General features: G+C 21.4%; 1 protein-coding gene across 1 annotated transcript in view; it reads right to left on the reverse strand.

Annotated features, from left to right (window-relative positions):
- Nucleotides 1-23,176, reverse strand: part of LOC117172437 (ell-associated factor Eaf) — a 24,896-nt gene extending 1,720 nt beyond the window's left edge. The window contains exons 1-4 of the mRNA XM_033360375.1: nt 22,518-23,176; nt 15,090-15,321; nt 5,522-5,758; nt 5,141-5,418 (exon numbers count right to left, since the gene is read on the reverse strand). Of these exons, the coding sequence (XP_033216266.1) occupies nt 5,141-5,418; nt 5,522-5,758; nt 15,090-15,321; nt 22,518-22,614 (844 nt within the window). The 5' untranslated portion in view covers nt 22,615-23,176. The remainder of the gene's footprint in view (nt 1-5,140; nt 5,419-5,521; nt 5,759-15,089; nt 15,322-22,517) is intronic.
- Between the last annotated feature and the right edge of the window lie 371 nt (nt 23,177-23,547).

The following is a 23,547-nucleotide window of genomic DNA, read 5'->3' on the forward strand; positions in this document are numbered from 1 at the left end:
TTTCAAATTCTTGGAAATATTTTAAAATCCCTTGAAACTTTTTAGAACTCTTGAAAATTTCATGGAATTTCAAAAAAGACCCTAAAATCTTGAAAATTCTTTGAAATCCTCTTAAAATTAAAAAATCTTGTAGAAAGTCCTTTCAATTTAAAAAAAAATCTCCTTAAAATATTTTAAAACCTTTGAAATCTCTTTAAACTTTTATGGGACTTATTTAAAATTTTTTTAATATTTTAGAAATTCTCACTTCAAATTCTTTGAAATCTTTAAAAATCCCTTGAAAATTTTTAAAACTATTAATTTTAAAAAAAATTTTTTAAAATACTTTAAAATCTTGAATTTCTTGAAAACACCTTTATATTAAAAAAATCTTTTAAAAATTCTTTGAAATCTTTTAAAATCCCTTGAAAATTTTCAAAACTCTTGAAAATTTCTATTTTGAATTTTTAGAAATACTCCAAAATCCTGCATTTCTTTAAAATCCCTTTAAATTTTATGAATCTTTTAGAAATTCATTGGAATTTTTTAAATTCTCATTTCAAATTCTTTGAAATCTTTTAAAATCCCATGAAACTTTTTTAAATTCTTGAAAATTTCTTTGAATTTTAAAAAATACCCAAAATCTTTAAGATTCTTTATAATCCTTTTAAAAATCTTGTAGAAATTACTTTCAAATTTTTTTAAATTTTCCTTAAAATATTCAAAATCCTTTGAAATCTCTTGAAACTATAATGGAATTTTTTTTAATACCCTAAGATCTTGAAAAATCTTTAAAATCATATTTAATTTTAAAAATATTTTAGAAATTCTTTGAAATTTTGTAAATTCTCATTTCAAATTCTTTGAAATCTTTTAAAATCCCATGAAACTTTTTTAAATTCTTGAAAATTTATTTGAATTTTAAAAAATACCAAAAATCTTGAAAATTCTTTGTAATCCTTTTAAATTTTAAAAATCTTGTAGAAATTCCGTTCAAATTCTTTTTTCATTCTCCTTAAAATATTTCAAATCCTTTGTGATTTCTTGAAACTTTGATGGATTTTTTTCTTTTTCTCTTAAAATCGCTTGAAACTTTTGAAATCTCTTGAAAGTTCCTTGGAATTAAAAAAATACAATAAAACCATAAAAATTGTTTGAAATCACTTTAACTTTAAAAAAATCATTTAGAACTTCTTTGAAATCTTTTAAAATCCCTTGAAATTTTTTTAAACTTTTGAATTTTTATTTTTATTTTTTGAAAATACTCTAAAATCCTGTATTTCTTTTAAATCCCTTTAAATTTTATAAATCTTTTACAAATTCATTGGAATTTTCTTAATTCTCATTTTTTAATTTTTCTATTAAAATCCCTTCAAACCTATTAAATCTCTTGAAAATTCCTTGAAAAAAATACAATAAAACCATCAAAATTCTTTGAAATGCCTTTAACTTTAAAAAATCTTATAAAAACTCCTTTCAAGATTTTGAAATCTTTTAAAATCTCTTCAAAGTTTTTACAACTCATGGAAATTTCTTGGAATTTTAAAAAATGCCCAAAATCTTCAAAATTCTTAGAAACCCTTTTAAATTTTTAAAATCTTGTAGAAATTCCGTTCAAATTCTTTTTTTATTCTCCGTCAAATATTTAAAATCCTATGAAATCTCTTGAAACTTTCATGGAATTTTTAAAATACCGTAAAATCTTGAAAATTCTTTGAAATACCTTCAAATTTTAAAAATCTTTTAGAAATTCATTGCATTTTTTTAAATCCTCATTTCAAATACTCTAAGTATTTAAAATTTAATTTGTTTGTTTAATTTCTAAAATCTCTTAAAATCCCTTGAAACTTTTTAAAACTCTTGAAAATTTCTTGGAATTTTAAAAAAGACCCTAAAATCTTGAAAATTCTTTAAAATCCCTTTAAATTTTAAAAAACTTTTAGAAATTCTTTGAAATTTTGTAAATTCTCATTTCAAATTCTTTGAAATCTATTAACATCTTTTGAAACTTTTTAAAACACTTGACATTTTTTTTTTAATTTTTAAAAATACCCTAAAATTTTGAATTTCTTTAAAATCCCTTTAAATTTGAAAAAAATTTGAAAATTTTTTGGGATTTTTTAAATTTTCATTTGAAATTCTTTGAAATCTTTTAAAATCGCTGGAAAAATTTTTAAACTTTTGAAATTTTTTTTTAATTTTTAAAAATACCCTAAAATCTTGAAATTCTTTAAAATCCCTTTAAATATTAAAAAACTTTTTAAAATTCCTTGGAATGTTTTAAAATACCTTAAAATATTTCAAATCATTTTAAGTTAATTAAAATCTCATAAAAAATGGAAAAAAATTTAATCTCTTGAAAATGCCTTGTAATCTTTAAAAATACCTTCAAACCTGAAAAATCCTGGGAATCTTTAAAAATATTGAATGTTTCAAATCATTGAAAACTTTTAAAAAATACCATAAAATTGTTAAAATCCCTTTAAATGGCTTTAAATTAATTAAATATTTTTTAACTCCTTAGAATCTTAAAAAAATAACCTAAAACAATGGATTTATTGCAATTTGAAATATTATTTTATTTTTAGTTCTAAATATTGATGAAAATCTTGGAAAATGCTTGGAATCTTTTAGAATATTTCAAATCTTGAAAATTCCTTGACATTTTAACAAATGCCTTAAAATCTTTAAAATCTTCTGGAACCCCTTAAAATTAATGAAATATTTTGAAAATTTCTTGGAATCTTCAAAAATAATCTAAAGTCTTTATAATTCCTTTAAATTAATTAAATATTTTTAATTCAATGGAATCTTTAAAAAATCCCTTAAAATCTTTAAAATCTTCTGGAACCCCTTAAAATTAATGAAATATTTTGAAAATTTCTTGGAATCTTCAAAAATAATCTAAAGTCTTTAAAATTCCTTTAAATTAATTAAATATTTTTAATTCAATGGAATCTTTAAAAAATCCCTTAAAATCTTTCAAATCTTCTGGAACCACTTAAAATTAATGAAATATTTTGAAAATTTCTTGGAATCTTCAAAAATAATCTAAAGTTTTTAAAATTCCTTTAAATTAATTAAATATTTTTAATTCAATGGAATCTTTAAAAAATCCCTTAAAATCTTTAAATTCTTCTGGAACCCCTTAAAATTAATGAAATATTTTGAAAGTTTCTTGGAATCTTCAAAAATAATCTAAAGTCTTTAAAATTCCTTTAAATTAATTAAATATTTTTAATTCATTGGAATCCTTAAAAAATAACTTAAAACAATGGATTTACTGCTATTTCAAATATTATTTTATTTTTAGTTAAAAATATTTATGGAAATCTTGGAATCTTTTAGAAAATTTCACATACTTTGAAATCGCTTGGAAATTTTTGAAGTTCTTGGAAGTTCCTTAGAATTTTTAAGAATGTCCTAAAATCTTTGAAATATTTTTGAATCCCTTATAGTTTTTCAAATAACTGAGAATTTCTTGATATGTGCTAAAGCTCTTGAAAATTCCTTGGAATTTAAAAAAATGCCTTCAAATAATTCAAATCCCTTCAAATAATTGGAATCGATTTAAAATTCCTTGGAATCTTTAAAAATACCTTAAAATCTTTAAAATTCCTTTAAATTATTGAAATATTTTTTATATTCCTTGGAATCTTTAAAACATACTTTACAATTTTTCAAATCCTTTGAAATCCCTTTAAATTAATTAAATTTTTTTAATCCCTTAGAATCTGGAAAAAGATAACCTGAAAGAATGGATTTGATGCTGTAACGAGAATGTGGTATAGATTTTAAAGAAATCTTTGGAAATTTTAAAATTTTCGAAAATTTCTTAGAATGCTTGAGAATATCCTAAAATCTTTGAAAAATGTTTGAATCTTTTATAATTTTTCAAATAAATGGAAATTTCTTAAAATTTGTTAAAGCTCTTGAAAATTCCTTGAAATTTTTAAAATTCCTTAAAATTGTTGAAATCCTTTAAAATTCTTTTTAACTTTTGAAAGTTCCTCAAAATGTCGAAAATGATCTAAAATCTTTAGAATTTTTTTAAAATCATGTAAATTATTAATATAATTATTTTAATTCCTTAAAATCTTTAAAAATACCCTAAAATTCATAAAACATTTTTCAATTTCTTAGAATCTAAAAAAAATAACCTGAAAAAATGGATTTGATGCTATTTCAAATTTTATTTTATTTTTAGTTAAAATTTTTTTCGTTTCTAAAATTATTTTTGGATGGGGAGTGAAGATAAAAAATAAGCTGGAACGAGAATGTGGTAAAGATTTTAGGGGAGGATGGATTGGGGGAGGAGTGAAAATAAAGTAAGCTGGAATGAGAATGCGGTAAAGATTTTTAAGAAATCTTGGGAAATTCTTGGTATCTTTTTAAATATTTCAAATCCTTGGAAATCTTTTGGAAATTTGTAATTTTTTGAAAATTTCTTACAATGCTTAAGAATATCCTAAAATCTTGGAAGTTTTTTTAAATCCTTTACAATTTTTCGAAAAACTTGAAATTTATTAAAGCACTTGAAAATCCCTTTGAACTAAGAAAAAGCCCAAAGGATTTTTCAATACTTTAAAATTCTTTATGACTTTTGAAAGTTCCTTGAAATTTTTAAAGTGCCCTAAAGTAATTCACATATTTTAAATCCTTTGAAACTTAAAAAAAATACCATATAATTCTTCAAATCTCTTGAAATCCCTTTAAATTAATTAAAAATATTTTTTTAATTTCTTAGAATCTTGAAAAAAAACCTAAAACAATGGACTTGATGCTATTTCAAATTTTATTTTATTTTTAGTTTAAATTTTGTTGGTTTCTAAAATTATTTTTGGGTGAGCAGTGAAGATAAAAAAAAATAAGCTGAATAGAGAATATGGTAAAGATTTTAGGGGAGAGTGGATGGGGTGAGAAGTGAAGATAAAATATGCTGAAAAGAGAATACGGTAAAGATTTTAGGGGAGAATGGATGGGGTGAGAAGTGAAGATAAAATATGCTGGAAAGAGAATGCGGTAAAGATTTTAGGGGAGAATGCGGTAAAGATTTTAGGGGAGAATGCGGTAAAGATTTTATGGGAGAATGAAATTGGAAAATCATTTTTTAAAAAGTGTCCGAAGCCTGAAATTGATCAATAAACCATACGCTTCTTACCATTTGCAGGTGGAACCGGAATTTTTTCTGCATCCGAATCGCTGTCAGAACTGTCAGAACTGGAGCTGCTCGACGATGAGTCGCTCGGAGGTGCTTCATTCTTTGGAGGTTGTTCAGGTGGTTTTGGGAAAGTCAAGGGTTTGTGGGGAATAGTTGTGGCGGGTCGTGGAGCCGGAGGTGGAATCGGAACAGGGGGAGTAATAGAAAAATCGTCAGTGTCAAAACCAATCATCGGAAGACTTGCCAAAGTCGACTGCGACGAGGGTTGTGCTGGAGAACTGTCGAGTTGAAAAATAAATGGTATACATTTTCAACTACCACGAGAGAAAATATTTTTTAAATTTTATTTTATTTATTTTTTTTTTGAGAAAGAGAGCTTACTGATTGATGTGATTACTAGAAGGACTTTTCCCGTGATAAGGCGATACTCTAAATGGACTGTGTGGCTTTGGATGTAATTGGACTGTAGGCTCTCTTTTTTTCCCAGTCGACACTTTAGTTCTGCTTTTATTTCTTCCGTGCGTTGGACTGGTTCTTAAAACTTCTACGGGAGTATTTGGTCTCGCTCCTGAATTGGAGGCAGGAACACTTAAGTGAGGCTGAGACTTTGTTTCAGTCCTAAAAGAACGTGATTTATAAAAGAATATTACTTTTTTATGTCCTTTCTGTATCATGGAAGAAAATTCTCGTACAATTCCAGGTTTTTTTGCAGGTATCTCAAATTTTTTGCAGGCATATTAATTAAATAATTTATTATTATATAAAGGATAGAAATTATTTTCTTGAATTTGTCTTTAAAGAATAAAAGTCTTAATTTTCAACTAAATAAGATCAATTTTCAGGCGAAAATGGAATAGTTAAATTTTGCAGTCAAAATAATTACTTTCCCACGAAACAAAAACAGACAAATTTACAACAAGAGTGATGAATTTTAAATTAAAATTACGAATCTTCAACAGCAATAGATCAATTTTAAACCAACAACATTAGTTTTTAACGACAAAGTTTAACTTTCAACAAAATAGTTTTATTTGCAACCGGAAAGGTAAATTTTCAAATAAAATAATGAAGGTTTAACTCGAATATTTTCAACGAAATAGTTAAATTTAGATCTAAAAAGATCAATTTTCAACCATAAATAGGATCGTTAAATTTACAGTCGAAAAAATTAATTTTTAACAACAAAAAAAGGATTTTTATAAAAATTGCGAAATTTTCCATCGAAGTGATGAATTTACAACTAAAATTATGGATCTTTAATTGAAAAATAGAAGTTTCAACAAAAAGGTAAATTTTCAAATAAAATAATGAATCCTTAACTGTAATATTTAAATTTTCAATTAAAAATATGAATTTTCAAGAAAATAGTTTCATTTAGATCTAAAAAGAGCAATTTTATCTAAAAAAAAGAATCGTTAAAGTTTGAGCTGAAAAAAATTTTGTGAACAAAATTGTTAAATGTTCAAGTAAAAAATGACTGTTTAATTGGAACATTTAAATTTTCAACGAAAAAGATCAATTTTCCAAGAATTTTCAACCAAAAATAAAATAGATATATTTTCAGTTAAAAAAATAGATAATTTTTTAGAGCAATAATTGAATTCAGGTCTAAAAAGATCAATTTTTAGCCATAAGAAGAATTTTTAAATTTACAATTTAAAAAAAAATAATTTTTACCAGAAAAGAAAAGGAATTTTTAATCAATGCGATGATTGATCAAAGAAAATGATGAATCTATGATTGGAACAGTTAAATTCTCAAACGAAAAGATGAATTTTCAATAAAAATTATGAATCTTTAACTGAAATAGTAGAAGTTTCAACAAAAAAGATATATTTTCAGTTTAAACAAAAATTAATTTTCAAACAAAACTGATGAATTTTTAACTAAAATGGTGAATCTTATACTGGAATAGTTTAGTTTAGGTTTAGAAAGATCAATTTTTAACCATCAAAAGAATCGTTAAATTAACAGTTGAAAAAATTAACTTTTAACAAAAAAAAAAGGAATTTTTAGCAAAATTGTTAAATTTTCAAATAAAATGTTAAATATTTGATTGGAATAATTAAGCTTTAAACCAAAAAGATGAATTTTTAAATAAAATTATGAATCTTTAATTTCAGTAGTGGAATTTTCAACAAAAAGTTAAATTTTTACATAAAATAATGAATGTTCAACTGGAAGATTTAAATTTTCAACCAAAAACACGAATTTTCAAATAAGAAGATCAATTTTCTACCAAAAAATACAATTTTTCAACAAAATATTTAAATTTAGATCTAAAAAGATAAATTTTTAACTGTAAAAATAATCGTTAAATTATCAGTTGAATTAATTTTCAATAACATTTTTTTTAACAAAACAGTTAAAATTTTAAAACAAAGTGATGAATTTTAAAATAAAAATTATGAATCTTTGATTTTACTATTTAAATTTGAAACCAAATTTTTAGTTTAAACAAGAATTAATTTTCAAACAAACTGATGAATTTTTAACTAAAATGATGAATCTTAAACTGGAATAGTTTAATTTAGGTCTAGAAAGATCAATTATAACCACGAAAAGACTCGTTAAATTTACAGTTGAAAAAATTAATTTTTAACAAAACAAAATGGAGTTTTTAAATAAAATAATTAATGTTCAACTGGATTATTTAAATTTCTAACAAAAACCATGAATTTTCAAGAAAAAAAGATCAATTTTCTACAAAAAAAAATATTTTCAACAAAAAACGTGAATTTTAAAGTTTTTTGAAAAGAACAGTTAAATTTTAAATAAAAGTGATGAATTTTAAAATAAAACTATAAATCTTTGATTGAAATATTTAAATTTTAAACCAAAAAGATGAATTTTGAAATAAATTATAAATCTTTAACTGGAATAGTGGAATTTTTAACGAAAATTAGACTTTTTTCAGTCCTAAAAGAATTTGCAACATCGGTTAATTAAATAATTAAACAATGCTAAAACCATAACAATTAAGCTCTCGAATTTGTATCGAAAGTAAAAAAATGGTTTATATTTAACTAATTAAGGTCAATTTTCAACCAAAAATGGAATACTTAAATTTTCAGTTAAAATAATTAATCTTCCGCAACAAAAAAAAAGTTTTACAACCAAATTGATGAATTTTCAATGAAAATTACGAATCTTCAACTGCAATAGATCAATTTTATACCAAAAACATGAATTTTTAACAAAAAAGTTTAACTTTCAACGAAGTAGTTTTATTTTCAACTAGAAAAGTACATTTTAAAATAAAATAATAAATTTTTAACTCGAATATTTAAATTTTCAACCAAAAAAATAAATATTCAAACAAGAAGATTAATTTTCTAACATAAAATACCATTTTTCAACAAAATACATGATTTTTTAAGGAAATAGTTGAATTTAGGTCTAATAAAAAAGCAATTTTTAACCATAAATAATATCGTTTAAAAAAATTAAATTTTAACAAACGAAAAAAAAACCGAAATAGTTCCATTTTTCATCAAAGTGATGAATTTCTAACTATAATTACGAATTTTTTATTGCACTAGTTAAATTTTCAAACTAAAAAATGAGTTTCTAAATAAAATTATTAATCTTTAACGGCAATAGTGGAATTACCAACAAAAAAGATCATTTTTCACATGAAATAATGAATGTTTAACTGGAATATTTAAATTTTCAACGAAAAAGAAATATTTTCATCCAAAAATTAAACAGATATATTTTCAAATAAAAAAAAAATTAATTTTCAACCAAATAATAAATTTTTAACTAAAATGATGATTATTCAACTAGAATATTTAGATTTTTAAACCGAAAAAAAGAATTTCTAATTAAAATAACTAAATCTTAAATCAAAAAGATTAATTTTCAAACAAGAAGATTAATTTTCTACCACAAAAATACCATTTTTCAAGAAAATAGAGGAATTTTCAGCGAAATAGTTTAATTGAGATCTAAAAAGATCAACTTTTAACTATAAAAAGAATAGTTAAATTTTCAGTTGAAACAATTAATTTTTAACCAAACTGATGAATTTTCGAACAAGAAGATTAATTTTCTAAAAAAAATACCAATTTTAAGACTAAAAAAGGTAAATTTTCAAATAAAATAATGAATGTTTAACTCGAACATTTATGTTTTCAACGAAAAAGAAGAATTTTTAAAGAAGAAGATAAATTTTCAACCAAAAATAAAATAAATATATTTTCAGATAAAAAAAATCACAATCGAGATTAATTTTCTACCAAAAATACCATTTTTCAAGAAAATACAGGAATTTTCAGCGAAATAGTTGAATTTAGATCTAAAAAGATCAATTTTGAGCTATAAAAAGAATCGTTAAATTTTCAATTGAAACAATTAATTTTTAACAAACAAAAAAATATATAATTTTTAACAAAATTGTTGAATTTCCAATCAAAGTGATGAATTTATTAATAAAATTATGAATTTTTAACTGCAAGAGTGGAATTTTTAACAGAAAGGTGAATTTTGAAATAAAATAATGAATGTTTAATTGAAATATTTAAATTTTCAAACAAAGATATGAATTTTGAAGGAAGATGAATTTTTAACCAAAAATGAAATAGTTAAATTTTTATTAAAAAAAGTTTATTTTTAACAAAATTCTTGAATTTTACATCAAAGGCATGAATTTTCAACCAAACTGATTAATTTTGAACTAAAGTGGTGAATCTTAAACTGGAATAGTTTAATTTAAGTCTAGACAGATTAATTTTTAACCATGAAAAGAATCGTTAAATTTACAGTTGGAAAAATTAATTTTTATAAAAAAATTTTTTTAACAAAATAGTTATATCTTCAAATAAAATTATAAATCTTTTATTGGAATAATTAAATTAACCAAAAGATGAATTTTCAAACAAGATTAATTTTCTACCAAAAATACCATTTTTCAAAAAAATATATGAATTTTCAACGAAATAGTTTAAATTAGATATAAAAAGATAAATTTTTAACTACAAAAAGAATCGTTAAATTTACAACAACAAAAAATTTTAACACAAAAAAAAGGAATTTTTGATCAAAGTAATGAATTTTTAAACAAAATGGTGAATCTATGATTGAACTAGTTAAATTTTCAAACGAAAAGATGAATTTTCAAGTAAAATTATGAATCTTTAATTTTAATAGTGGCATTTTCAACAAAAAAGATAAATTTTCAATCAAAAATTAAGTAGATTTGTTTTCAATACAAAAAAATTAATTTTCAACAAAATTGATGAATTTTTAACTAAAATGGTAAATCTTCAACTAGAATAGTTGGATTTTTAAACCGAAAAAAATAATCTCTAATTAAAATAACTAAATCTTAAATCAAAAAGATTAATTTTCAAACAAGGAGATTAATTTTCTGCAAAAAATACCATTTTTCAAGAAAATATACGACTTGTCAACGAAATAGTTGAATTTAGGTAAAAAAAATCAGTTTTTAACCATAAAAAGAATCGTTAAATTACAGGTGAAAAGATTTAACTTGTAACCAAAAAAAAATTTAAGGAAAAAAAAAGAAATTTTAAGAAAATTGTTAAATTTTTAATCATAGTGATAAATTTTCCACTGAAATCGTGGAATTTTCAACAAAAAAGTAAACTTTCAAATAAAATAATGAATGTTTAACTCGAATATTTAAATTTTAAACCAAAAAGATGAATTAAAAAAAAAAGATAAATTTTCTAACGAAAAATACAATTTTTTAACAAAAAACGTGAATTTTCAACGAAATAGTTGAATTTAGGTCTAAACAAAAGAAAATTTTAACCATAAATGAAATTTTATGACATTAAATTTTCAATTAAAGTGTTGAATGTTCGATTGAAGTAATTAAATTTTAAACCATAAAAAATTAATTTTTAATCGAAAAAGAAGAATTTCCAACTAAACATTCTAATTTTGAAGGAAATAATTTAACTTTTTGCAGTTAAATTTTCCACAACAAAAATTAAATTTCCATAATAAAAAATAAATTTTTATCGAAAAAGACGAATTGACAACAAAACAGTTTAATTTTGAAAAAAAAGCATTTTAACTTTAAGCAAAATATTTAAATTTTTAATGGAATAATCAAGTTTTTAAACCAACAGTCCAATTTTTTCAAAAAAATTTGAATTTTCAAAACAACAAAAAAAGAATATTTTAAAGAAATTGTTGAATTTTCGACTATAAAGAATAATTTTTTACAACCAATTGAATATTTGAATTTTCAGTTAAAAAAGTCATATTTAATTTAAAGACAAAAAAAAAAACAAATTTACAACGAAATAGTTAAATTTTTAAGCCAAAAGGGCAATTTTTTCCTTCAAAAAAGTTGAATTTTCAAACAAACAAAATGCATTTTTCACCATAAAAAAAACGAATTTTTAATGGAAAAGGACCATTTACTTTCAGTAAAATTATTAAATTTTTAACCAATTAAAAAAATTTTCAAGCCAAAAAGACCAATTTTTTCCAACAAATTTTTATTTTCTAACAAACAAATTAATTTCTAATCGAAAAGGACAAATTACCAACAAATCCGTTAAATTTGGAAAGAAGTAATTAAACTTTCATCAAAATATTTACATTTTTAACCAAATAGCTGAATCATTAATCTAAAAATATGAAATTAAAAAAATTGTTGAATTTTCGAGTGAAAAAACAACCATTTTTTACACAAAATGGAATTTTTAAATTTTCTGTTAAAATAGTAGCATTTGACTTAAAGAAAAGCGAATTTTAAACGAAAAAGTTGAAATTTTAATTAAATAGTTAGATTTTTAAGCCAAAAGGGAAATTAAAAAGAAGCTGAAATTTAACAACAAAAAAATGACTTTTCTACCATAAAAGATAGATTTTTAATCGAAAAGGACGGATTTCCAAGGAAACAATTGAATTTTGAAGAAAAAAAAATAATTTAACTCTTAGGAAAATATTTAAATTTTAATCAAAGTACCTTAATCATTAACCCAGAAATATGAATTTGTAACAAAAATTGTTGAATTTTCGATTAAAAAATATAATTTTGTTACAAACAATTGAATATTTAATATTTAAGTTTAAAAACTAATATTTAATTAAAAGAAAAACGACTTTTCAACGAAATAGTAAATTTTTCAATTAAATAGTTAAATTTTCAAGCCAAAAGTGTATTTTTTTCAAAAAATTTGAATTTTTAAATAAATAAATGAATGTTCTATTATTAAAGATTAATTTTTAATCGAAAAGTGTGAATTTTCAACAAATCAGTTAAATGTTGACTAAAATATTTAAACTGTCAGCGAATTAGTTAAATTTTTAACCAAATAGTTGAATCTTTAACCTAAAAATAAGAATTTCCAACAAAATTGTTGAATTTTTTGTAGAAAAAAACCACATGTTTTGACAACGATTTTTCAACAAAACAGTTCGATTTTTAACCAAAGAGGCGGATCTTCAACTAAGGAAATTAATTTATATCAAAATATTTAAATATTTAATTGAATAATAAAATTTTCAAGCCAAAAGTCCAATTTTTGCAATAACAAAAAATTGAATTTTGAACAAAAAAATGCATTTTTCAACGAAATTGTTCAATTTTCGACTATAAAAAATAATTTTTTACAAGCAATTGAATATTTAAATTTTCAGTTAAAAAAGTCATATTTAAAAAAAAAGAAAAACGAATTTTCAACAAAATAATTAGATTTTTGAGCCAAAAAGACAATTTTTTTAAAGTTGAATTTTCAAGCACAAAAATTAATTTTTAATGGAAAAGGACAAATTTCCAACAAAACATTTGAATTTAGAAAAAAATTGAACTTTTAGCAAAATACTTAGATTTTTTAAGCAAGAATATTAATTTTTTACTAAAATACACAAATTATTAATAAATTAGTTCAATTTTTAACCAAAGAGCTGGATCTTTAACTAACAAGATGACTTTATAAAAAATCAGTTCAACTTTTAACCAAGAAATAAAGACTTCAAAAAATTAATTTTCTACAAAAAAAAAATTACAACAAATACATCAATTCTTATTTTAAAAAAAAACCTTCAAGAAAAACAAGAACGAATTTTGAATAGTAAGTATGAAAAAAAATTATTTTCAGCAAATAATAAAAAGTTCAGCACATAATTAAATTTTTAACCAATTAGTACAATTTTTAAGCCAAAAAGACCTTTTTTTCTTGAAAAAAGTTGAATTTTCAATGAACAAAATTAATTTTCTACCAAAAAAAAAACAATTTACAACAAAATACATCAATTTCTAGTTAAAAAAAATAATTTTTAATAATAATTTTGAAAAAAAATTATTTTCAGCAAATAATTAAATTTTTAACCAATTAGTACAATTTTGAAGCCAAACGACCCTGCCTGGTAAAGTTAAATTTTCAACGAAAAAATAACAATTTTTGGACTAATTTCCACAAAAAAGGTTGAATTAAAAAAAAAATTAAACTGCCACTAAAATAGTTAAATTTTTCACCAAATATCTGAATCTTTAAACTAAAAATATGAATTTTCGATTAAAAAAAAAATAATTTTTTTTACTAACAATGGAGTATTTAAATTTTCCGTTAAAAATTAATATTTAAATAAAAGAAAAACGGATTTTCGACGAAATAGTTAAATTATTTACAAAATATTTAAATTTTAAAGCTAAAACGGCATTTTTTTCAAAAAAAGTTGAATTTTCAAAAAAAAAAAAAAAAAGACATTTTCCACCATACAAAAATGAATTTCCAACAAAAGATTTAAATTTAAAAAAATTAAACTTTCGGCAAAATACTTGATAATAATTAATTATTATTTTTCTTATTATTAATTATGAATTACTAATTAATAATTTAAATTTAGAACCAAAAAATTGGAACTTCAACTATTAAATTAAATTTATATAAAATAAGTTCAACTTTTAACCAAGATATTAAACCTTTAATCAAGAAAATTAACTTTCTACAAAAAAGACGAATTTACAACAGAATACGTCAATTTTTAGTTTAAAAAAATGAATTTTAAATAATAATTTTGAAAAAAAATTATTTTCAGCAAATACTTAAATGTTTAACCAATTAGTACAATTTTTAAACCAAAAAGACCCTGTTTTTTGAAGTCGAATTTTCAACGAAAAAAAAAAAAAATTTTTGGACGAATTTCCAACAAAACGGTTGAATTAAAAAAAATAATAAACTTTCATTAAAATAGTTACATTTTCTCCAAACAGTTGAATCTTTTACCTAAAAATATAAATTTTCAACGAAATTGTTGAATTTTCGATTGAAAGAAAATTAATTTTTTTACAAACAATGGAATATTTAAATTTTCAGTTAAAAAATTGATATTTAACTAGAATAAAAATGTATTTTCGACGAAATAATTAAATTGTTTACAAAATATTGAAATTTTTAAGCTAAAACGGCAATTTTTTCAAAAAAGTTGAATTTTCAAAACAAAAAAAAATACATTTTCCACCATACAAAAATGAATTTCTAACTAAAGATTTAAATTAAAAAAATTAAACTTTCAGCAAAATACTTAATAATAATTAATTATTACTTTTCTTATTATTAATTATTATTATATTAATTATTAATTACTAATTAATAATTTAAATTTATAACCAAAGACATGGAATTTCAACTAATAAATTGAATTTATATAAAATAAGTTCAACTTTTAACCAAGGTACTAAACCTTTAATCAAGAAAATTAACTTTCTACAAAAAAAAGACGAATTTACAACAAAATTCGTCAATTTTTAATTTAAAAAAAGAACTTAACTTTAGAATAATATAAATCTACTTTCACAAATGAAGAATCATTGTTATTCAATTTTATATGGAATTAAAAAAAAATCAAGCGATCTCGAAAAAATTTCCTCCTTTAAAATAATTTTCACGACTTTAAAATTAATTCCCCAACTTAAAAATAAATTCCCTGACCCACAACATTTTTTTTTTTCTAATTTACTTACCGAGTCTTTTTGACTTGAATGTTTGAGGATAATTTCTCGAGAGTGACTTCGCCAGTCACTCGATCAATTATCAAAACACATTCCTTATTGTAAGATCTTGTGGACCCCTTAAAAACTGTGTGAGGAATTCCAGCGCCATCTAAATGCGGCACCGTTACAGATATTGTGTGGTCCGCTTTTACATCCACCCTTGCTATTTTAGAGACATCCACACTCGCTGGCTTAAAGTCATCTACCCAAAAGAAATGAGAAAATAGCATTTTTTTTTACAATTTATTTATTTATTTTTTAAACTTATTTAGTATTCTCTTAAAATTCAGTTTTGAAAAGAAAAAATCGTTTTCGATTTTCCTGGGCATTTTGGGAACATTCATTTATATTATCTCGAAACCTTTCAAAATTCTTAAAACCCATTTTTTTCTACATATATATTACGAAATCTAGATTAAAAATAATCTGAAATATTTTCAAATTTTTAATTAGTTTTAAATCAAAATTTCCAAGTATATCTTGAACTTAGTCGATTTTTTTCTGAAATTTCGTAATTATTTGAAATGTTTTGAAATCTTTTTAATTTTTCTCTTAAACTTCGGTTAAAAAAAATATATTTTGAAACAAATAAAAACATTTTAAATTTCCCAGGAATCTTCAGATATTATTTTCAATCTCTTGAGTCCTTTCAAAATTCTCAAAAACCTTCTTTTTCTCTTAAAATTCATTTAAAAAATCTTGAAATTTCTCAGGAATCTTCAAAAATAATATTTTGAATCTCTTGAAACCTTTCAAAATTCTTAAAAACCATTTTTTTTTAATTATATTCCGAGATATAGATTTAAAAAAAATGTGTGATCTTTACAAGTATTTTATTACTCTTAAATTGAAATTTCTTAATATCTCTTAAACTTAGTCGAATTTTTTTTTCATGAATTTTGTAATTATTTGAAATGTTTTAAATTTTTGTCTGAAACTTCATTTTTCGAAATAAAATTATTTGAAACTTTCACTGGAATAACAATTTTTTTGGAAACTTTTCCTTCTTAATCGTGGCATTGTTTTTATTCTATTGATACCTTTCAAAGTTCTTAAAAAAATCTTTTGTCAAAATCTAAAAAAAAACTTCTAAATATCTTTTGAATTAAAAAAAAAATCTGCTTCGAAACCTTCTACATTCTTTTTCGACATTTCAGGAAATCATTACCATTTTTTAAATTTTCTCTTAAAATTAATTTTTGAAAAAAAATCTTTTGAAATTTCTCAGGAATATTCAAATTTTATTTTTGAATCTCTTAAACCCTTTCAAAATTCTCAAAAACCTTATTTTACTTGAAATTTTCTAAAATCTATATTTAAGAAAATTTGAAATCTTTTTAAAATTAAATCGTTTTGGTTTACGTTCAAAACTCTTAAGCCTTCCAAATATCAATTTAAATAAATTAAATTGAGTCTTAGTAAATTATCTCTAGAACTTTTTTTCAATTTTGTAATTATTTAAAATGCTTTGAAATATTTTTATATTTTCTCTTAAACTTCATTTTTCAAAATAAAAAATAAGTTGCAACTTTCCAAGGAATAATTTTTTTTGAATTTGAAAACTTTTCAAATCTAAATTATTTTTGAATCTACTCATTTGAATTTTTTTCATTTTTAAAAAAACATCTGCTTTAAAATCTACATTCTTTTTTATAATTTTAATAAGTATTTGCAAATGTTTTAAAATCATTTCAAATTTCCGTTATTAATCTTAATTCTACATTCTTTTTCGACATTTTAGAAAAACATTATTCTTTTCATTTTCCCTTACAATTCAATTTTGAAACAAAAAAAAGGCATTTAAAATTTCCCAGGATTCCAAATTTTCCCACGAATAATTTTTTTCTTTAATTTCAAAACTTTTCAAATCTAAATTATTTTTAAACCTGCTGTTGATATATTCCAAAATCTAAATTTAAAACAAACTTGAAATCTTTACAAATTTCAAAGTAGTTTTAAATAAACGTGTCAAAATATCTCTTAAATTTAGTCGAAGTTTTTTTTTCAATTTTGTAATAATTTGAATTGTTTTAAAATCTTTTTATATTTTTTTCTTAAACTTCCTTTTTCAGAACAAAAAATGATTTGGAATTTAACCAGTAATATTCTTTTTCCATTTTAAAACTTTCGCTTAAAATTCATTTTTGAAACAAAGCAAAAAAACATTTGAAATATTCCAGGAATCTTCAGATTTTATTTTTAATCTCTTGTGACCTTTCAAAATTCTGAAAAACCTTCTTTTTCTCGAAATATTCCGAAATGTACTTAAAAAAAATTTATCTTTACAAGTTTTAAATTATCTTTAAATTTAAATTTCTAAATATCTCTTAAATTTAGTCGACTTTATTTTTAAATTTTGTAATTATATGAAATGTTTTAAAATCTTCTTAAATTTGATCTAAAATTTCATTTTTCAAAATAAAAATAATTCGAAATTTTGCCAGGCATACTTTTTTTTTAATTTGAAAACTTTTAACATCAAAATTATTTTTAAACCTCCGCATTCAAATTTTTTCTCATATTTAAAAATAAATCTGCTTAAAAATCCTCTACATTCTTTTTCGACATTTTAGAAAAGCATGTAAATTTTTTTAAATTTTCAATTAAAATTCATTTTTGAGTAAAAACAAAAAATGATTTGAGATTTTCCAGGGATCTTCAGATTTTATTTTAAATCTTCTGAAACCTTTTAAAAATCTCAAAAACCTTCTTTTTCTTGAAATATTCCAAAATCTACGTTAAAAAAAAATTTTAATTAATTAAATTATTTAATCTAATATTAATTAATTTTTATCTTAAAATTTAGTCGATTTTTTAATTATTTAAATTTTTTAAATCTTTTTAAATTTGCTCTACAAATTTATCTTTCAAAATAAAAAAGGACACAAAATTTTCCCAGGAATGATTTTTTTTTAATTTGAAAACTTTAAAAATTCTTAAAGCCCATCTTATTGTCGATATATTCCAAAATGTACATTTAATATGAAATTTAAAATATTTACAAGATTTCAATTATTCTTAAATTGAAATTCCTAAATCTCTTAAATTTAGTCGAATTTTTTTCTGAAATTATTTAAAATGTTTTGAAATCTTTTTAAATTTTCGCTTAAACTTAATTTTTCAAAATGAAAAATGATTTGAAATTTTCACAGGAATAAAAATTTATTTGGAAAGTTTTGAAATCATTTGAACTTTTCCTTCTTAATCTTGACTTTTTTTATTCACTTGAAATCTTTTAAAGTTCTTAAAAAACTTGTTTTGTCAAAATAAAAAAAAAATACTTCTAAATATTTTTTGAATTAAAAAAAATCTGCTTCAAAATCTTCTACATTCTTTCTCGACATATTAGGAAATCATGTAAATTTTGTTTACATGATTTTGTTTTTGAAACAAAAAAATAATTTTTAATTTCTCAGGAATGTTCAGATTTGATTTTGAATCGCTTGAAACCTTTCAAAAACCTCAAAAAACTTAAAACTATTCAAATACGAAATATTTTTGAACCTACTCATTCATATTTTTTCTCATATTAAAAAAAAAGTTCTGCTTTAAAATCTTCTACATTATTTTGCAAAATTCTTAAAAAACTTGTTTTCTCAAAATCTTAAAAACACTTCTAAATATCTTTTAAAACTATGTGAATTTTTCTTCAAATATAAAAAAAAATCTGCTTCAGAATCTTCTACATTCTTTTTCGACATTTTAGGAAATCATTTGAAATTTTTTTTAATTTTTGTATAAAATTGATTTTTTAAACAAAACAAAAAATCATTTAAAATTTCTCGGGAAAACTTTAGACTTTATTTTCAATCTCTTCAAACCTTTCAAAATTTTCAAAAACCTTTTTTCTCTCGAAATATCTAGGTTAAAAAGCAGCAATTAAAAAAAATTTGAAATTATTTTGGACTACGTTCCAAACTTTTAAGCCTTCTAAATATCCATTAAAAAGAATAATATTAACTCTTTTAAAGTTTTTTGAAATTTTTTGAAATCTTCCCTGAAACCTTATTTTTATAAATAAAAAATGAATGCGAAATTTTTAATAGAAATAATTTTTTTTTATATTTTAAATATTTTCAAATCTCCAATAATTTTGAACCGATTAAAAACTTCAAAATATCTTGTTAAATTATTCGAATTTCATCTCAAATTTAAAAACAACTCTGCTTTAAAATCTTCTAAATTCTTATTCGAAATTTTCAGAAATGAACTAAAATCATTTGACATTTTCCTGGATTTTTACGAAATCATAAAAAATCTGTTAAATTTTTTCTTTTAATTCTTCAAATTGTTTCTTAAAATTCATTTTTCAATATGAAAAATTATTTTCAATTTCATCAGAATTATGAAAAAATTTATTTTGATTCCCTTGAAACTATTCAAAGTTCTTTAAAAACTTCTCTTTTCACAAATTTCAAAAAAAATTTAATTCTTTTTTAATTTGTTGAAAACATAATTATTTCTTAAAATGATTCGAATTTTTCCTCAAATCAAACCGAAGTGCTTTAAAATCTTCTAAATTCTTTATAAAAATTAAATCTTTTCAAATTCATTGAAATCTTATTAAATTTTCTCTTGAACTTCATTTTTAAAAGTCAACAATATATTTTTTTTTAAATTGAAGAACCTTAAGAAACCTTGAAACCTTTCAAAGTTTTCCGGAAATTTCTTATTTCGAAATCTTTAAAACTTATAATTTTTTCAAACTTGTAAACCTTTCCAATTTTTAAAGTATTTTTTAGCTGTTCTAACCTTCTTAATATCCTTTTATATTATTTGAATTTTTCTCTTTAAATTTATTTTTCAAATATAAAAATTATTCGAAATTTTCCTAGGAATATTAAGAGATTTATTTTGATTCTCTTGAAACTTTTAAAAATATACAGAAATCTACATTTGTTTAAATCTTTAAAAATCTTTAATTTAAACCAAGTGTTTCCACAGTTAAATTTTCATCCGTTAAAAGTTAAGAAAATAAAAAAAATTAATTCATTGTTGAAAATTAAATAAGATTTATGTTTTAATAGCTGAAAATTCTACTTTTAAAAATTCAAGAATAAAGGGATTTTTTTATTAAAATTGAAAATTTAAAAGTTGAAAATTCATATCATAAGAATTCATAAATAATAAATAATGAAGAAACAAAGAAATACAAATAAATAATAATAATAATTAAATAAAACATAATAATTAAATAAATAAATAAATAATAAAGAAAATTCTTAAGATTCCTGTAAAAATTTTAAATGATTTTTTATTTCAAAATAAGTTTAAAAAAATTTAATAAGATTTCAAACAATTTAAAAAGATTGAAATTGTATTCTAATTTAAGGAAAAATTAGAATCGTTTTAAGAAATATTTAAAAGTTTTTAACAGATTAAAAAATAATTAAAATTTTTTTAAATTTAGCTTTTTGAATATTTCGAAAAATAACTTTTTAAAGAACTTTAAACGATTTCAATCGAAGAATAAAGCCAATTTTGCGTTTAAAAAAATCTTTAATTGTTGAATTTTCAATTCTTCAAAATTCAAAAATTAAAAGTTCAATTATTGAAAAATGAAGAATAAAGTGAATTTTGAAGTGAAGAAAATTGTTTTTAAAGGTTCAATTTTCAATTGTTTAAAATCCAAGGTAATTAAAAATTTAATTTTTGAAAATTGAAGACAATTGAAATTTCAAAAGTTAGAAATTCAGATCGTAAAAATTCAAGAATAATAAATAATAAAGAAAAAAAATACAAATAAAAAATAATAATTAAACACAAAAAATAATAAAGAAAATAAATGACATTTTTTTTATTAAAAACCGTAACTGTTAAAGCAGATGAATTTTCAACTGCTTGAAATTAAAAAATAGTAAAAATTCCCTTGTTAAAAAGTGAAGAAAATAAAATTTGTTTAAATAAAATAAAATTAAAGTTTCAGCAATCAAATTATGAAAATTTTCAAATCTCTAGTCGTTCTTTGAAATTTGTTTAAATAAAAAAAAATTCCTTAAGATTCCTGTAAACATTTTAAATGATTTTCTTTATTTTTTAGAGTAAGGCTTAAAAAAGAAAATTAAATAAATTTTCAAAGAATGTGAAAATATTAAATTTTGAAAAAGAATGCAGAAGATTTTTTTTTTAATCTGAAAAAAAATTCGAATCATTTTAAGAAATATTTAAAGGTTTTGAACAGATTGGAAAATAATTAAAATTTTTTAAAAATGTAGATTTTTGAATATTTCGGAAAATAACTTTTTAAAGAACTTCGAACGGTTTCAAGTAGAACCACAAATAATTATAAAAATTCCTGCTTATATTTCAGATGCGATTTTATTAAAAAAAATTTAAATTGAGGAAAAATTGGAATCTTTTTTATAGACATTTAGAAGGTTAAATTTTTTTGAACATATTCAGAAATAATTTTAAATTTAAAGATTTAAAAAATATAAAAATGCATTTTTGAATATTTCGAAAAACAATTTTAAGAGAAAATCTTAAAAAATTTTAAAAAATTTAAAATGAATAGATTTTTTAAGATTTTGGGAAAAGAAATTTTAGATTTGAAAGTAGATTTTTTAAAATAAAAGATAAAATTCGAATAATTTAAAAAGATATTTAGAACATTGAGAATTTTGGACAGGTTTAAAAATTATTTAAAATTTGACAAGATTTCAAATCTAGAAAAAAATTATTTCTAGGGAAATTTCAAATGATTTTTTATTTTGAAAAATGAGATTTACGAGAAATTTTAATAAGATTTCACCAAATTTTAAAGGATTTCTTAAAATTTAAAAAGTATATTAAAGATTTTAAAGCAGATTTTTTTTTTAATTTGAGGCAAAATTGGGTTCATAAATATTTAGAAGGTTTAAATTTTTTAAACGAATTCTCAAATAATTTGAAATTTCATAAAATAAAAAAATGTAGATTTTTCAGATTTTGAAAAAGAAGCTTCTTAAGAACTTTGAGGGTTTTAAGAAAATCAAAATTCAGAGAAAATTTGAAAAAATGTCAACAATTAAAAAGATTAAGAAAGAAATATCAAAAAATTTCAAGAGTTTTGAAAGGTTCAAAAAAGGATTAATGGGAAATTTTCAAAAAAATATTTAAAATAATTACAAAATTTTAGAAAAAATATTTTGTAATTTTCCCAAATTTTTTCAAAATTTTTAACAAATTTGGAACAAAAACATAAAAATTGAAAATTAAATTTTCATCTGTTGAAAATTCAATTTTTCCGAAATATCGCTGCTCTAATTTAATCATAATCCTGTATCAATATGTTCTTGTTAAACAAATAATAAGAGAATGTATGAGATAAAAAAAAATCCAACTCTGATCACCTCTTTCTAAACACTAATTACGTAAATTATACTTTAAAAAAATTAAAAATATAAAAAATCAACTTACACTTGAGAGTATGGAAAGCAGTCGACTTATTATTTGTAAAAGTCGGTCCCAATTTTAATTCCCGGACCTCAGGACCTAATCCCAGTCTGTCAGTCATTTTTCCACTTTCAAAAAATAACCTCAAACGAGCGAATCTTCAGATTTCCATCCGTCACTAAACGAACTCTCCCCCGCAGGAAATGCATTTATTCTCTCACTTCATTTTTCAACCGTCGGATGATTTTTTCCAATTTTTTCCGCCTATATTTGACTTTGAAAAAAAATATGGCAACACATCTTTTTCCCCAACAGCTGCTCTTTTTGTTTTCGCGAGAAAAAAATCCTTGCGAATTTTTGAGGTTAGAAACCCGATTTTTCTTCTATTATTTCACACCTTTTCACACCTGCGACAATGTGGGGAAAAGCGAAGAAAATTTCGAGGAAGTCAGGGAATATCAAGCGTATTCCTAATTTCCATTGACCCAATTTGGTTCGGGAGAAAATCACAAATTCGGATTATTTATTGCACTTTTGAGAATTTTTTCACTTTGGCGAATTACACGGAGGAAAATTGAATTTGGGTTTTGGGGAAAAATTCGGTTGAAATTGATCCAGTTAAATCGTACACTGGAAAGGTATGAGAAACCAGCTGTTGAGTTTCGAGGAGCTCAGTTTATCGTTTGTGACGACATGACGTTCTGTCACTGTCAGTCAAGAACGTAAGACGACACCACGGGGCCCTTGTCGAATAAAAATTATACTTTTTTTTTTAAAGGGTTTCAAAATTAGAGTAGTAAACATATTGGAGCCTGAAAATTAAAAATGTTTTTTTTTTCTATTTCAGAGTCTTTAGTCTGTCTTTAATGAAAATGCTTCAATTATGAAACTTTTTTTAGGAGTTTTCATATCCGATTCCTACCTTACCGACATTTTTTCGCGGTTAAAAACTAATTTTCAGTTTTCTTCGATTTTTCAACATTGGAAAATTAAATTAAATTTTTGTCAATTTAAAACAAATTTTTAACAGTTGAAAATTCAAATTTTTTTAAAT

The sequence above is a fragment of the Belonocnema kinseyi genome, chromosome 1 (assembly GCF_010883055.1).
Source record: "Belonocnema kinseyi isolate 2016_QV_RU_SX_M_011 chromosome 1, B_treatae_v1, whole genome shotgun sequence".
Taxonomy (NCBI): Eukaryota; Metazoa; Arthropoda; class Insecta; order Hymenoptera; family Cynipidae; genus Belonocnema; species Belonocnema kinseyi.